General features: G+C 35.5%; 1 protein-coding gene across 1 annotated transcript in view; it reads left to right on the top strand.

Moving 5' to 3' along the window:
- The window catches only part of dst (dystonin), a 172,158-nt gene extending 157,081 nt beyond the window's left edge, over positions 1-15,077 (top strand). Inside the window, 12 exon segments of the mRNA XM_030155752.1 lie at positions 138-301; positions 385-547; positions 639-793; positions 2,312-2,386; positions 2,566-2,583; positions 3,396-3,512; positions 6,093-6,210; positions 8,789-8,854; positions 11,328-11,518; positions 11,747-11,857; positions 12,304-12,430; positions 14,014-15,077. Of these exon segments, the coding sequence (XP_030011612.1) occupies positions 138-301; positions 385-547; positions 639-793; positions 2,312-2,386; positions 2,566-2,583; positions 3,396-3,512; positions 6,093-6,210; positions 8,789-8,854; positions 11,328-11,518; positions 11,747-11,857; positions 12,304-12,430; positions 14,014-14,267 (1,559 nt within the window). The 3' untranslated portion in view covers positions 14,268-15,077.
- The last annotated feature ends 1,697 nt before the right edge of the window (positions 15,078-16,774 follow it).

Genomic DNA, 16,774 nt, shown 5'->3' with positions numbered 1-16,774 from the left:
GTGTTCATTATAGCACCTGGAATGATATCACTGCTCATATATTCCTCTGCTCTGTGGTTGGTCTGTGCTGAAAGAAAGATGAATTACATGGTACAGGACAGTCGCAATGATGGGTTTTTGTTTTTTTTCACCTACAGGAAAACGTTCTCCCACACAAGCAATGTATGCGTCAGCGACACAACCTCCCATTGAAACCAAGAACCCACGGGTCAACCTGCTGGTCACTAAATGGCAGCATGTGTGGCTGCTGGCGCTGGACAGGAGGAGGAAACTGAATGATGCATTGGACAGACTGGAGGAGGTAAACAGCTCTCAGTTTTATTCCAGTTTCGGCAGTTTTCGGCTCCTGTGGTCCTTACATCACCCTTTAACTTATGTGTGCAGCTGAAGGAATTCGCCAACTTTGACTTCGATGTGTGGCGGAAGCGCTACATGCGTTGGATGAACCATAAAAAGTCACGTGTCATGGATTTCTTCCGACGCATCGACAAAGATCAAGACGGCAAAGTGACCCGGCAGGAGTTTATAGAGGGCATCCTGTCCTCCAGTAAGTATCCAGAGTAGAAAGTCACAGCTCTACAGCACGTCCCCGTCTACAGTAAAGTACTTGGCTTTAACACAAACTGGGTTTCTTGTAGAATTCCCCACCAGTCGATTAGAAATGAGCGCTGTGGCAGACATATTTGACAGAGACGGTGACGGATACATCGACTACTATGAGTTTGTGGCAGCTCTTCATCCCAATAAGGACGCATACAAACCACTAACAGATGCCGACAAAATTGAAGATGAGGTAATATGAACTACAGTGCCCTCACTGCAAAAATCTAAATCTTACCAAGTGTATTTTTCTCATTTCTAGTCAAAATATCTCATCACACTTAAAACTAGAAAAGCATTCGGAGAGTGCAGACCTCCACCAAGGCCAATCAGCCCCCCCCCCCCCCCCCCCCCCCATCACCACCAAAATGTAAGAATTTGTTCCTTGTGCTAGTATCAATATTTCCTGAAATTTCATCCAAACCTGTCCATAACTTTTTGACTTATCTTGCTAACAGACAAACCCCGATGAAAACATAACCTCTGCTGTTCCTTGGTGTGGAGGTAATAAGACATAATCACCTAAAGAGTAACTTTTCAGTGAGATATAAGAACTTATTTTAAGACAATATATCTTGAAAACCTTATTTCAAGAAATCTTACCAAGATCATTTTCACTTGTTCCATTGGCAGATTTTTTTGCTTGAATTAAGCAGAAAAAATATTGAATTAAGATTTTCCAGATCTATTGTCTAAAAATAAGTTCTTATATCTCACTGAAAAGTTACTCTTTAGGTCAGTGTTTTTCAACCTTGGGGTCATGACCCCATGTGTAGTCACCTGGAATTCAAATGAGGTCGCCTGAAATGTCTAGTAATTGATAAAAATAAAAACTTACTAATAAACTAGAAAAGCACTTGGAGAGTGCAGACCTCCACCAAGACAGATCAGCCACCCCCCACCCCACCCCCAATCACCACCAAAATTTATTCATTTGTTCCTTGTGCCAGTATCAACATTTCCTGAAAATTTCATCCAAATCCTTCCATAACTTTTTGAGTTATCTAGCTAACAGACAAACAAACAAACAAACAAACACACAGACAGACAAACCCCGATGAAAACATAACCTCCTTGGCGGAGGTAAAAATATATGGTGAGTTGAGAGAGACAATCCCAACACATAAAAGACATGACAAACTGTGAAGCTGAAACTGAAGCACTGTGGTACTGTTTATCTGTCAAATGTTCATTGTGGTCGGTTTCAGATGCTGCAGCTCTTTCATAATTCATAGTTTGAGTTCTTGTTTGTTCAGTATTAATTGTCAGCCTTGTAAATCCAAGCTGGACTGACTGTACATATCCTGACCAAGGAAAATAAAATTCTCACTTTGTGCAGTAATCTACACCTGGCTTTTCTGCCTCCGTCCATAATAATATACATTATATAGACTAAATGTCATCTAAAATTAAAGTTTATTTACAACATAGTGTAGCAAACTATTACATGATCCAAAAAAATTAATTTTAGCAAAAACAATGTCTCTGTTTTGAATATCTGGGGTTGCCAAAAATTTGTGATGTTCAAGTGGGGTCACGAGCTAAAAAGGGTTGGGAACCACTGCTTTAGGTGATTGTCTTATTTTAAGTGTGATGAGATATTTTGACTAGAAATGAGAAAAATACACTTTGTAAGATTTTGATTTTGCTATCTTTAACATAAGGCATGATTGTAATACTGAAGGATTTGCGTTTTTGATAAAATCTGTAGGTTACACGACAAGTTGCAAAATGCAAATGTCCCAAACGATTCCAAGTGGAGCAGATCGGTGCCAACAAGTATCGGGTAAGCAGGCTTTAACCACTTCTACAAATACAAACTATGACAAACTATGACTGAATAGTTTTAAATATGTTGTCCATTTACACGAGCGTATTTAAGGTAAGTAAATGTGAAAATGTTGTGTTCATTGTTTGCTCAGAACTCTAACCTTGACATATTTTTATTGTTCTTCGCGTTACCAGTTCTACCTTGGAAACCAGGTACATATACACGTTCTCTTCCTCTTTTGTTTATCTGTTCTGTGCCTTGTCAAGCCTTATTTTTCATTTACCACGTTTGCTTTCCAGTTAACACTCTCTGCCCAGATTCTTGGCTGATGTTCACAGACTGGAACTCAGAAGTAGAAATACATTTCTGTGAGCAGCTGATTTAATTTGGCCAAAAAAAAAAACAAAAGATGCAACAAACTTTACTGTACATCTATGTAAACTTACTACGATTAGAACATCCAATTTGAAATGAGCATTAAAGTGTGCATCATGTGTGTGAAGGTTTATTACATTGCAGATAAATATATATTAGTGTAGTTTATCTGCTTTTGAGTTTCAGAAAATGTAACGTTAATTTATCCAAACCATTTCAGCCCATATTTTTTTATCGGTCCATGGGCATATATTCATCTGCTGGGCAGTTTGGAAAATAATGCTTTACGTGTGCTTGCCTTTGGCGCTTCAGTATCATGGGAATGATTTTACCTCAACATTGGCTGACGTACTGTTGTGTAACTGACACTGTTTATTTTATTTTCATAGTCGGGCACCCTTGACGATTCCCATAAAGACATTGGGGTTTCTTTTTACCTACTCTGTTCAAATGTCTTTAAAAAATCTTGCATGGTGTGATATATAATTCATTACTAATGAATGGGGTCATATGCCACGTGCTTTCTGAAGTTTGTCGGTTAATAATGGGAGGTGTGAGTGACGCGGGATCTAAGGGCGTAGTGGTGGATGATGCATTAGTCTGTATTGCTTTATCACACATCATTGAATTTAAATAATTCTTTCGACAGTTTGGTCTGGTTCACTGCTTACATGACTCCTTAATCGGCGATGAGACAATAGCAAACAGGGAAAATCAAAATCTTACCCCTCACCTACACGTTGCAGTTTTGGAAAGCTGTATTCTGGTAAATGGTTATTCTTAAGATGTTTCTTGTGCGTTTTTTTTTTTTTTTTTTTCTCCAGATCATTCAAACTTCATCACCTTTAATGTATTTGATCACAAAAATCACCAGTGACATTAAATCATACTGATAAATCATACAAGTGCAAGATAGCTACCACTCTGAGATATATTCAAGTATGGCAGGCACATAGTTTAGAGGGTCATCAGTGTTTGGTCATGTCTGCGTGTTACACTGTGTTGGATTAGACAGAAATGAGTGGAACCATTCCTCATGTTGTTCTCAGTGTGTCATTGGAGGAAAGCTGCATTGGATCTGCATCAGTGTCAATGCATCCTGAGTCTTTTTGAACAGTAGTTGTAGAATTTGCAACAAAGTGCTGGATTGCAGGAGATTGCTGTGTGTCTGTTTGATCACGATGTGAATTGACAGAAAGCATGCGGCTGTGATTATCGTGTGTGAACCCTGTTGTCGTGCTAAATCCATGGTCACATCCAACTGGCTGATTCTGTCTCGTATCACGTCATGAAGCTTGACCACCATCTCCATCCCAGGCCCATCACGGAATTATAATTTCAATATTTTTTTATTTTGTACAGTCGCGGAAAAAATGATTAGACCATCAAAAGTCATCAAAAATAATGGTTATGCAACTCCTGTGTGTATCATGTGACTAAAACCGACAGAAAAGAAAACATGGAATGCCTAAAAACACAGCTATTGATTTAAGAACTGAAGTGATTTTGGTTATTATTAAGAAAACATAGAAAATGGCTAGATATCAGCTCTGAAATTAACCCTTTCATGCGTAGTGGTCACTCCAGTGGACAGCTGTTCAAAGCTGTTCTCTTATATGTATATTCATGGGTTTTGTTGGTTTTTTTGTTGTTTTAGTTCCAACACAATGGACACTTATGCACCATCATATACACTGTAATTCATAGCATTACTGTAACTTTGCTGTTCTTGATAAACCTGACCTGCAGTAACATGCTTGAGTGTAAATCAATTGCTTGTTATTATTGTTAGACTGTAATTAACTTTTTTTTTTAAAACAAAAAGTTTTTTTTTTTTTTGCATATTATCTCCATGAAGTGAGTAGTAACTAGTATTCGAATATGTTAAAATGTGAAAAAAACATGAGATTAGCTTCATGAAAACACACAATATATCAGTAAATACACGTTTTTTTTGCTTCAAACATTAAACATATAGTGTCTAGCTAAGTGGACATTTTTGGAACTCCATGAAAAATAGGTTCATAAGAAAATTTTCAATCGCTTTTTTTTTTTTCATGCTTAAAGACAAATTAAAAAGACTCAAAAAAAAAAAATCTTGATTAATAATTTATGCATGAATGGGTTAAACTCTTATGAGCTTTTTTTTTTTTTTTTTTTTATTATTATTATTTTTGTCCAAACAAATGTACCTTTAGTTGTACCAGGCATTAAAATGAACAAGAAATTGAAGAAAACAAGGATGGTCTAATATTTTTTTCTGTGACTATGTGTGGCTGCTGATGAAAGCAAACCATTATACACTAGCGCCTCCTGCTGGTATAATGATGCATCTTGAATCAATGTTTTTTTTTTTTTTCACAGGCTCAACCTGCAGTAAAGGCAGTCAAATAAAGCCTGAAGCCACAAATTAGTCAATATTTTACAAGTTTTTTTTTTCTTTTTATACATGTTTTAAGCATTCATGCTAGTTTTTAAAATGTTAACAAAAGCTGAAAATGTTTTCTTTTACAAATCCAGTGTCTAATTATTTTTGATTTAAGCTCTAACTGATATTAATGTAGAGCATGACTGATATTAAGGTTTTAAGCTTAGTGTTTTAATCTCAAAGAGTAAAATATAGTGGTGAAGTGATAACCTGTGTTATATTTTGTGTTGTAAACTTATGTTTAAATGTTTTGTTTGTTTGTTTTTTGACATTCATATTCGAAATAAATATATCAATCAAAAAACTATTGCAAAAAGACAAGCCAGTGTCTATAAATGTTTATATTTTTACCACCAAGGACTTTTTTTTAAAATGCTGGCTAAAATATGCATAATACTCATATATAATAACCATAATATCAGTCAGGCTCTGCATAAAATGAATATAATTCAATAATTCTTGAGATTATAAAGTAAATTATAGCCTAAATGCTTTTTTACATGATCTCATTTAGTGTTAGATGATGAGTAATGAATGTGAATCATCAGCGGACACTAACAGATGAAAACCAGTTGGATTGACCTTTGTGTAATTTGTGTCTTTGAGAATGAAAATTGAAAAATTGATGTTTGTGTCAAAACGTTCATGTGTATGTCTGTAAATCTGTGCAACATGAAAAGGAAATCAGTTCTAAAATGGACCCAAAGTATCATTGATTATACTCTATTTTTTGCTTATAAATGAAATATTTAAATCAAAGCCTTTTCACTTTTTAACTAAATTCACCTGCAAATTTCCTGATGAGAATTGTCCACAGTAGTCTGGTTTCCAGTGTTGCACAGTTTCAAATCTGCTGTAAAAGTTCACTAGACTCAGTGTTTTCACGCAGATTTCTCTGTTTTCCTGCCCCTGCTGTAGTTTGGAGACTCTCAGCAGCTTCGTCTTGTGCGGATTCTACGTAGCACTGTGATGGTCCGGGTGGGAGGGGGCTGGATGGCCCTGGATGAGTTCCTGGTGAAGAACGACCCCTGTAGAGGTGAGTTCTGAACATCATCGCAGGAGCTCTAAAATACTGAATACTAGTGTGGCTGTATTCATTTGAGTGTTTTAGTGAGTGAAGACATGGACGAGCGACTGCCTGTAATACTTTTTGCGTTTCAGGAATGTGAATAGTGCTGATGCGTCCAACAATCAGATTTTGATGAAAAAAAAGAAACTTGTATTTATTATATGTACATAAAAGACTAGTTATTATTGATAAAAGGTGATAAAGCATACTGAATTAATTTAATAGTTTATATGACATCAGTTTGTTTTAAGGTTAGGAGGATACATATCAGTGACAGAGTTCAGCTAATCTATAACGATAAGATTAAAACAGTTAATAAAGAATAGTCAACATTGTGTTTCATCACTTTTAATGATAATATAATCGTAAAAAATAGAGAGATGTGTTATCAGTTTCAATAGAGACTAATCTGCTCTTGAAGCTTCATTGACCTAAACAACCACAGATGACCAAAAACATCTACTGACCTAAATAATGAATAATCCCATCAATACATTGAAAGGATTCAAGCAAAATGCAGTTTCTCAGCTTTTTAGAGGCATCAAATCAGTCTTTTTTTTTTGTTATATATACAGGGTGGGGAAGCAAAATTTACAATATTTTGAGGCAGGGATTGAAAGACAGTGTATGACCAATTAGTTTATTGAAAGTCATGAGAATTTATTTGCCACAAGAAAATTGACATAATAGAAAATGTTTTTATTCTATGTGTCCTCCTTCTTTCTCAATAACTGCCTTCACACGCTTCCTGAAACTTGCGCAAGTGTTCCTCAAATATTCGGGTGACAACTTCTCCCATTCTTCTTTAATAGTATCGTCCAGACTTTCTCGTAATAGTTTTGCTCATAGTCATTCTCTTCTTTCCATTATAAACAGTCTTTATGGACACTCCAACTATTTTTGAAATCTCCTTTGGTGTGACGAGTGCATTCAGCAAATCACACACTCTTTGACGTTTGCTTTCCTGATTACTCATATGGGCAAAAGTTTCTGAAAAGGTATGGATAATAGTGTTAGGTATGATTATGACATCAATATATGTTTGGTTTCAAAACAATTGACGTAGTGCCTGCTGAGAAAAAACAACTAAATGTTCATTGTAAATTTTGCTTCCCCACCCTGTATTTAGAGGGTCCATAGTAACCAAGGAAACACTATCATGTTTTGCAACATTGATTTAACAGTAAATCCCATGTAGTTTGACAAATAACAATGGTTATAGACACTTTTATTTAGATTTTTTTTCTGAAAATGTCACTTTTTCTTCAGTGTTCTTTGCTCTGATTTAATAACCTTTAAATTTACTCTGAACTTTTATAAACATCTAGTTCACAGGTGTCAAACATGCGGCCCGTGGGCCAAAACCGGCCCGCCAAAGGGTCCAATCTGGCCCGCGGCGTGATTTTATGGAGTGCAAAAATGACACTGAAGATATTAACAGTCAAGGGTGTTGAACTGGTTTTAGCCCAGTGTGATCTAAAGTAAAATAATAGTCTAATAACTCTTGCAATAAAATGTGAACCTGAAAATGAAGTACAATTTTAACAACATTCTGTCTGTTACTAAATGTTTTGTGGATTTGTAGATCCAATTTGTAAGTTGTATTAATAAGTTGACACATAATATTGTAGACATTCTTATTTTAATTACACATTCCAAACTTCAAAATTTCAACAATATTATGTTTGTGTAACATTGTGTGTAATGCACATGTACAAGTGATAAGTTGAGGCATAATATTGTTAAAATTTAGCTTACTTTTCTTAAGAAATTCAAATTTTTTCTAATTATTCACATTTTTTTGTGAAAAGATAGTTTGTAAATGTAAATATTTTCATAATTTAATGTTTTTTATTGCACAAAAAATGAAGAAAAAAAACTTGGAGTTGTCATTATTTATAGGTTTTTATGCTATTATGTTAATGGTTTGGCCCACGTGAGATTGAATTGGGCTGAATGTGGCCCCTGAACTAAAATGAGTTTGACACCCCTGATCTAGTTGATCAGTAAATTTAATATAGAAAAATACCTGATTTTCTCTGAAAAAAAGCAAAAATCAGAGGACAGTATTATAATAAATGGTGATGAATCACTAAGGAAAGGTTAATAATGCAGGGGAAAATAGTTCTAGGTCTTAAAAGATTAACACTTTGACCAGCTGAAGTTATTGTTAAATTAACTGATTAGTGTAAATTTGTTTTTTATTTTCTTACTATTACACTGAGTACTGAAGCAATGGCAGTGATGTAAAAAGACAGTAATAACAGATGGCACAAGTAACAAATGGATATGTTTAAAAAGAGTATTTATGTGATTCTGTTGAACTTTATCCTAATATAACTCCGAAACTTCAAGTAAAATTATTGTTTCTGTCCTTCATGACCTAATGTGCTCCAGACACAGGATGAAAACTCCTCCTTTATGCCTCGTCCAGTGCAAACGCTCTATGATCTCTGCTTGTTTCTGCTTTCTTCTGTCTTATTAATCAGTTTCTGTTTTTCCTGCAAAACCTTCCTCCTGCTGAACATAATATTATTTCTTCTAGTTCATCACCACGGGAGCAAAATGTTGCGCTCGGAATCAAACTCTTCAATTACTCAGTCTCCTATAGGTTGGCAAATCTCACACTTTCTCACCCTCCTTCATGAACCCACCAGTGGTATGTGTGCCTGCACATCTGAGTGTGTGTTTGTGTTGGTCCTGGTGTGTATTAGCTGCGTGAGCGCTCAGCGTGAATGGCATTTTCATAATCCATCTCCACTCACAAAAACCAACGTCAGTCAGCTCCAGCTTTATGCATGCACTTGTTTGTTTGAGTCACGTCACCCGCTGTTACTTTGTCGGAGGCACCAAATCAGCGCTCTCAGCATGGCCCGAGTGGTTCTAAGATGAGCTTCTTTTGCAGTTTTCAGGTTTGCTTGACAATCAATCAAACAAACAAACATCTGAAACCATGTGAAAGGTTCATAAGACACTGACGCTGATGATATCACTAAAAAAACAAGACGACATCTAACATAGTTATTGAGGAAAATGACTAAACTCAGTTTTCAGTGCTTACTTTGTTTGACAGTGTGGCAAAGTGATTAAAAATGCATGGAAGTTGTAGTTTTGCGGTTCATTTCAGAACATGTACTTCATTTTATTTTAATTATATTTTTTTATACTTCTTTCAATTTGATCCACTTTTTTTATTCTTATTTTAATTAATTGTTATTAAGTAAGTATAAGTATGAAACCTTCACACACATGACCTTGAAGTAGTTTTTTTTTTAACTAACACAGGGTTCCAGCGGGGTCTTAAAAAGTCTTAAATTAAGATCCTTTATTGTCAGTGTATAGTACTTTTTTTTTTACCACACACTGCTTTTAACCGATCTCTAGAACATACACTGCAAACTAGGAACAGCGGGTTTGCCGTAGCAGGTGCCCCGGGAGCAAATGGGGGGGTTATGTGCCTTGCTCAAGGGCACATCGATCCTGAAAAAGTCCTGAATTTACCAATCTGCATTTAATACCTTTCAAAAAGTCTTTAAAAGGTATTAAATTTGATATGATAAATCTTAAGTTACGTTGCCTCAAACTTGTTGGCTGTGTTGTGTTTAAAATGTCCAAACTGCAAAGAAAGTAACACTAGTCGACCTTCTTGTGGTTCAAACACGTTCTATACATGAAATCACCTGGTATTACAAAAATGGCCTCATTAAAATTAAGCTACAATTAAACTGACTAAGCAAAAAAATCTTGAATTAAGGAAAAAAAAATCTGCCAATGGAACAAGTGAAAATTATCTTGGTAAGATTTCTTGAAATAAGATTTTCAAGATCTATTGTCTAAAAATAAGTTCTTATATCTCGCTGAACAGTTACTCTTTAGGTGATTATGTTTTATTTTAAGTGTGATGAGACATCTTGACTAGAAATGAGAAAAATACACTTGGTAAGATTTAGAGTTTTGCAGTGCAGATATGACCCATTTGGACGTTCAGAGGCTCCGTAGTTACCGTGGAAACACTGTCATCTTCTACAACATTGATTCACCAGTAAAACCAATGCAGTTTAATAAATGACAGTGGATGGAGTCACTGGGTTTATGTTCAGTTAATTAAATCCTTACTGAAAAAGTAATTTTTCCTTCAGTTTTCTCTCTAACCTTTAACTTTACTCTGAGATTTATCAACATCTACAGGATCAGAAAATTAAATGTAGGAAAATGTCTGATTTAATCTGAAAAAAACACATAATAAGGAAGATAATATTACAATAAATGGTGATGAATCGCTTAAAGGTTAAATGCTCAAGGGCATATCAGTCCTGAAAAAGTCCTGAATTTACAAATCTGCATTGAATACCTTTCAAAAAGCCTTTAAAAGGTATTAAATTTGATATGATAGATCTTAAATTACGTTGCCTTAAACTTGTTGGCTGTGTTGTGTTTAAAATGTCCGAACTGCAAAGAAAGTAACACTAGTCGACTCAGAGAATTAATGACATTCTTGCGGTTCAAACACGTTCTATACATGAAATCACCTGGTGTTACAAAAATAGCCTCATTAAAATGAAGCTACAGTTAAACTGACATTGGCAGTATTCCAACTCGACAATTTATATGGAAATTAGAAAGCAGTTATCTGTAACTTTGCAGCCCCCAGAGGGAAATGACTTGGAACGGTGGGAATCAAGGCATTGGAGTAAATGAATACTTTTTCCTAAATTCTACGAGTCATGAATTTTTGTCAATATGGCCATGAGTCTGTTTTAAGTAGTCTTAAAAAGTCTGTAAATTTAACTTGTAGAAACCTGTAGGAACCCTGTCACAGTTCAGCTCAATGTAACACAACACAGAAGGTTTCTTCCACCTCTGTAACAGCAGTAGTCTGACTTCTGCTGGACAGTGACATGTTGTGGAACTGCATGAACGCCGTATTTTTATCCTAGAATTCTAGCTGTATTTTACTTCATTTTACATCTTGTGCTTTTTTTGTTGAAAAAAAAAAAGCAAACAACCATGATCATCAACCCAAAAATCGTAATAATCACAACCGTATTATTGCGATAAAGCTCATTTAAAGTGTCATTTCCCAGCTAAAGGCAGGACCAACATGGAGCTGCGGGAGAAGTTCATCCTCCCTGAAGGAACCACTCAGGTGATGGCGAGCTTCCGCTACCGAGGCCGCAGATCTCGGCCATCGTCACGGGGAGCGTCTCCGAACAGATCCACCTCCAGTCAGAGCTGTCCGGTCCCGTCGCACCAAGCTGTGACCAGCACCCCTAAGGTAAGGAGCCCGTTACTGTCGACTCATATCATAGGTTTATCATTTTCACCTATTATTATCATTCATTTATCTGCCTTGAATTATTTTTTTTTTTACATTATTTGATCATTTCATTGTTCAGTTTTTTGTTGTACTGCTCAACCTCCATCTAGTTTTCCTCGTAGTTTTTGATTTGTGAATCCATTTTGTGTGTTTTTTTTTTTTTTTTGATTTGTTATTGTTCCTCAGACTCCCCAACACATAACCCGCAATTATGATAAGCCATGGCTTACAAACAGCAAACCCACAACTCCTCTTAAATCATCAGACTCCTTTGGGAGCCAGGGTTCATCCTCAGAGGTATAGTCGCATATGTCATGTAGTACGCTTCAATGTCTGATCCAACTGAAATCTACTGCATATTCAAAAAAAAAAAAAAAAAAACAGTAAAGGTTTTAGTACCATCTGGCGCTGTCGGAGGTGCTTTTATTACTGATTTCTGGTTAAATTATGCAGCGTGAAGGCTAAAACCTGCTTAAAGATTTCAGCTAGGTCTTTACTTTTTCAGTTACTAACACACTGAATCCTTATATTTTGACTGTGTGCATGTGTGTGCGTCTTTTAACACCTTTAACATATCTTTCAATACTAATTGCATCTAAAACTGACAAAGCTGTTGCAGAAAAAAGCTTCTGAAAATATTTATCCTACAATTTAAAACTAACTCAGTAATATTTCTTGTACATTCTAGTGCAACGTGTTTCATTCTTCAAGCACCGAAGTAAATAAAGTTGTGTCTTTTCCAGAGTACACCGGTTCAAGGCAGCAAATTACGTCTTCCTGGATACTTGTCAGGTAAAGGATTTCAGTCTGGCGAGGAGGGAACGCTAATCAGTGCTGCTGTACTAAAGGCTCGAACACAGACATTAGGTGGTGAGTAAAGCGTAATTCTGACATTCTGTGAGTGTTGTTTTAACCCATAAAGACCCAAACATGCACTGTTGACCAAAACCATCTACTGATGTAACTGTTTAATACCACCATTGATCCACTAATCCTGTTAATAAATGTAAATAATTGGTGTAAAATGCAGTTTGTCATCTTTTCATGGTCATCAAACTGGAAAAAATCTAAATCTTACCAAGTGTCTTTTTCTCATTTCTAGTCCAAATATCTCATCACACTTAAAATAAAACATAATCACCTGAAGAGTAACTTTTCAATGAGATATAAGAACTTATTTTTAGACAATAGATCTTGAAAATCTTATTTCAAGAAATGTAACCAAGATAATTTTCACTTGGTCCAGTAGCAGATTTTTTTGCTTGAATTCAGCAAAAAAAAAAAATCTTGAATTAAGCAAAAAAAAAAAAAAAAAAAAAATGCCTATGGAACAAGTGAAAATTATCTTGTTAAGATTTCTTGAAATAAGATTTTCAAGATCTATTGTCTATAAATAAATTCTTCTATCTCACTGAAAAGTTCCTCTTATGTCTTATTTTAAGTGTGATGAGATATTTTGTCTGGAAATGAGAAAAATACTCTTGGTGATAGAGGTGTGTACTGGGAAGAATCTGACAATACGATACAAATCCCAATGCTAGGATCACCATACAATATATTATGATATATCATGATACTGTTAAACAGGCATTTTTTTTATAATCACCTGAAGAGTAACTTGTAAGTGAGAAATAAGAACCTATTTTTAGACAATAGATCTTGAAAATCTTTGCTCGAATTAAGCAAATAAATCTTGGATTAAGGAAAAAACAAATCTGCCAATGGACCAAGTGAAAATTATCTTGGTAAGATTTCTTAAAATAAGATTTTCAGGATCTATTGTTTAAAAATAAGTTCTTATATCTCACTGAAAAGTTACTCTTTGGGTGATTATGCCTTATTTTAAGTGTGATGAGATATTTTGACTAGAAATGAGAAAAATACACTTGGTAAGATTTAGAGTTTTGCAGTGCAGATATGACCCATTTGGACATTCAGAGGCTCCGTAGTTACCGTGGAAACACCGTCATCTTCTACAACATTGATTCACCAGTAAAACCAATGGAGTTTAATAAATGACAGTGGATGGACACACTGAGTTTATGTTCAGTTAATTAAATTCTTACTGAAAAAGTAATTTTTCCTTCAGTTTTCTCTCTAACCTTCAACTTTACTCTGAGATTTATCAACATCTACATGATCGGAAAATTAAATGTAGGAAAACGTCTGATTTAAAGTGAAAAAAAAAAACCACATAATAAAGAAGACAATATTACAATAAATGGTGATGAATCACTTAAAGGTTAAATACAGAGAAAAACTCAGTCAGGAACTGACACAAAAGTAGCACTGGGCTTTATGGGTTAAAAAATAAACAAATATTTAATTTCCTGCTTTTCTTGCTGAAGTCACAAGGCCTGAATATAAGAAACAGATGTCCTATGTTCTGGTTCTATGTCCCCTGTTCAGGGTCTCTCTTAAATACATTGTCGTCCTTTATTTATTTTCTGTAGAATCGAGGAAAAACTCCAGCCGACCTGGAAGTAAAGCAGGAAGCAGAGGGAGCAGTCGCAGAGGGAGCGACGCCTCTGACTTCGACATCTCGGATATCCAGTCCGTTTGCTCGGACGTGTCTGAGACCCTTGACTCTACCCGACCGACGCCACGCTCCGTATCTCGCCAACACGGCGGAAAACCCTCCAAAATCCCCACGCCTCAGAAAAGAACCACTCCCACAAGCAAACTGGCCAAGGGATCCAAGCGATAGTCAGTGGCCTTCGAAAGAAACAACCTAGACATTAGCTGCACCCCAAACATTTATCGGACACTGGAGATACCTAACTTAAAGACTGCAATTGTGTCGAGTGTTATTTAAATTGTTGCGAAGATGTAAAATATTCTGTTGAGATGCAATATGGTTTAATATTATGTGAGAATGGATTGTCAATGGCCTTGTGTATTTGTTTTTATGTATTTTTATTTTTTGTGAAAAATGTCAAATAGTTTTTATTGTATTTTATTTTATTGATTCAAAACCTGTGGAGGTTTGATGAACACTAGAAAACCTGGGAATGACTACGTTGTACAGTAAACTAACATTTCTACACACTAATGAAGGGCAACGCGCAGGATTAGTGCTCTGAGAGTTACTGAATGTACTGTAATTTATGTATGCTGATGTGTGGAGTAGGTGGTGCATTAAGGTACCATTTGAGGCACTGCAATTATCTATTTAAGTGCTATGATATACTGCCAACATGCATTTAAAAGGGCAATGCAATATAACTACGATAAACCCCAAAAGCACTGCAGAAACCTTTGAAAACACTATTTAAGACAAGTAGCAGAAACCTCGTAATCATGACGCTTTGAAGTCCCATTTATCTGTCAGCGGCTGCAGTCCCTGTTTCGTTTGACCACTTCACAGCAGTGTGTGCATTGACCTTAAAGAGGTGCCACTTTATGTAGACATTCTCTTGTGCATCCATTTGTCGATGTATGGTTAATTTCGGTAGAGCTGAAATTGTTATTGTAACATTACTTTGTAATAAACCTGCTTGCAGAAAGCCACCATGAACACTGATGTGGTATTTTTGTATTTATTTGTATTTATTGATTTATTTGTTAGGGATAGTGGGTCATTGATCAACAGAAACATAGAAACTGTAAATGAAAGTTTATTTCCATGTGTTGTCCCAGATGTAGAAAGGCAGTTAAGTCTTTTATTCCTGATATAGTATTTGTTAATGAAAAGCTGAATGAAAAGTGCTTTATAAATGCAATAATAATAATAATAATAATAATAATAATTATTATTATTATTATTATTATTAAACAGAAATAATTGAAAATATCACAAATAATGCAAAAGATTAATAAAACACTGGGAAAAAATACATTAAAATGCAATATAATGTAACTGCCCATGAAGTTGGAATACTTTTCTCAACAGTCAGCAATTTTTATCTATCTATCTATCTATCTATCTATCTATCTATCTATCTATCTATCTATCTATCTATCTATCTATCTATCTATCTATCTAGTGTAAGTACAGTCATGGAAAAAATTATTACACCATCAAAAGTCATCAAAAACAATGGTTTTGCAATCCAGTACTAACTCCTGTGTGTATCATGTGACTAAAACAGACAGAAAAGAAAACATGGAATGTCTAAAAGTACTGTTTTTGTCAGTACAATACCATAGTATTGATGTAAGAACTGAAGTGATTTTGGTTGTTATGAAGAAAACATGGAAAATGGCTAGATATCAGCTCTGAAATTAAACTCTTATGAGCTATTTTTATTGTTATCATTATATTTGTCCAGAAAATGTACCTTTAGTTGTACCAGGCATTAAAATGAAGAAGAAATTGAAGAAAACAAGGGTGGTCTAATAATTTTTTCCACAACTGTATATAGTGTAGTGTATAATATAATATAGTGTTCATGTTTGGTTGTTTTTGAACCAAATGTTCATTTGATGATTAAAAATGGTAGTATTATTTCCCATTTGCTCTGAAGATCACTGGACTTTCTCTGGTTTTCTTCTACTAAAGGTGTACTATAGAGCTTTGAGGAAGTTGTGCTAATTACTGGGTCCTTTGATTAACTCAGATGCTATTAGAAGACATTATGACACATTTTTGCTTCATCGATTACCACGAATCCACATTCTGCTGAGTATTTTTGTTATTCAGCCGTCTTCTGTCCGTATCTTCCACATAACCTGGTTTCTCGATGCAGTGATATGGCTTGGATTGAAGGGCTGCCAGTCTCTGCGTGGAATGTTTGCACAGTATCTTATGTTTAACTGTGACATACTACATGTGCATCAGAGTGAGGCGGTGCAGATGGTGATCCACTGTCCTGAATGAACACAAAGAAAAAACAGTGTCAGTATCTGTAGAAGTTATAGGGATCGTTTTTGTCATAGTTCCATAAAAATGAATTTTGAACTTTGGGATAAGATGTGAAAGAACGTACCACAGATCTAAACAATCAGTCACATGAAGATTTTTCCCAGAGCTGCACTGAATAGATCATTTCCATCCGAGCCAGAACAGACTTCTTTCTCTGATTTTCTATTATTTCATCCTTTCATATCAGCTTCAACTTACATGAAGCCAGAATGTTGGCCCCCATGTCCTTCATCAGATGACTCCCTACTTGGCTGTGACTGGGTGTCTCATTGGCCTATGAGAGGAGGCAGATCCCCTGGGGGCCAAAGGTGTTGTGGAGCACAGGGGTCAGGCTCCTCTGAGACCCAGAG

Source organism: Sphaeramia orbicularis, chromosome 15 (assembly GCF_902148855.1).
Source record: "Sphaeramia orbicularis chromosome 15, fSphaOr1.1, whole genome shotgun sequence".
NCBI lineage: Eukaryota > Metazoa > Chordata > Actinopteri > Kurtiformes > Apogonidae > Sphaeramia > Sphaeramia orbicularis.
The sequence above is the reverse complement of the archived record's forward strand: the minus strand, read 5'-3'. Positions and strand labels throughout refer to the sequence as shown.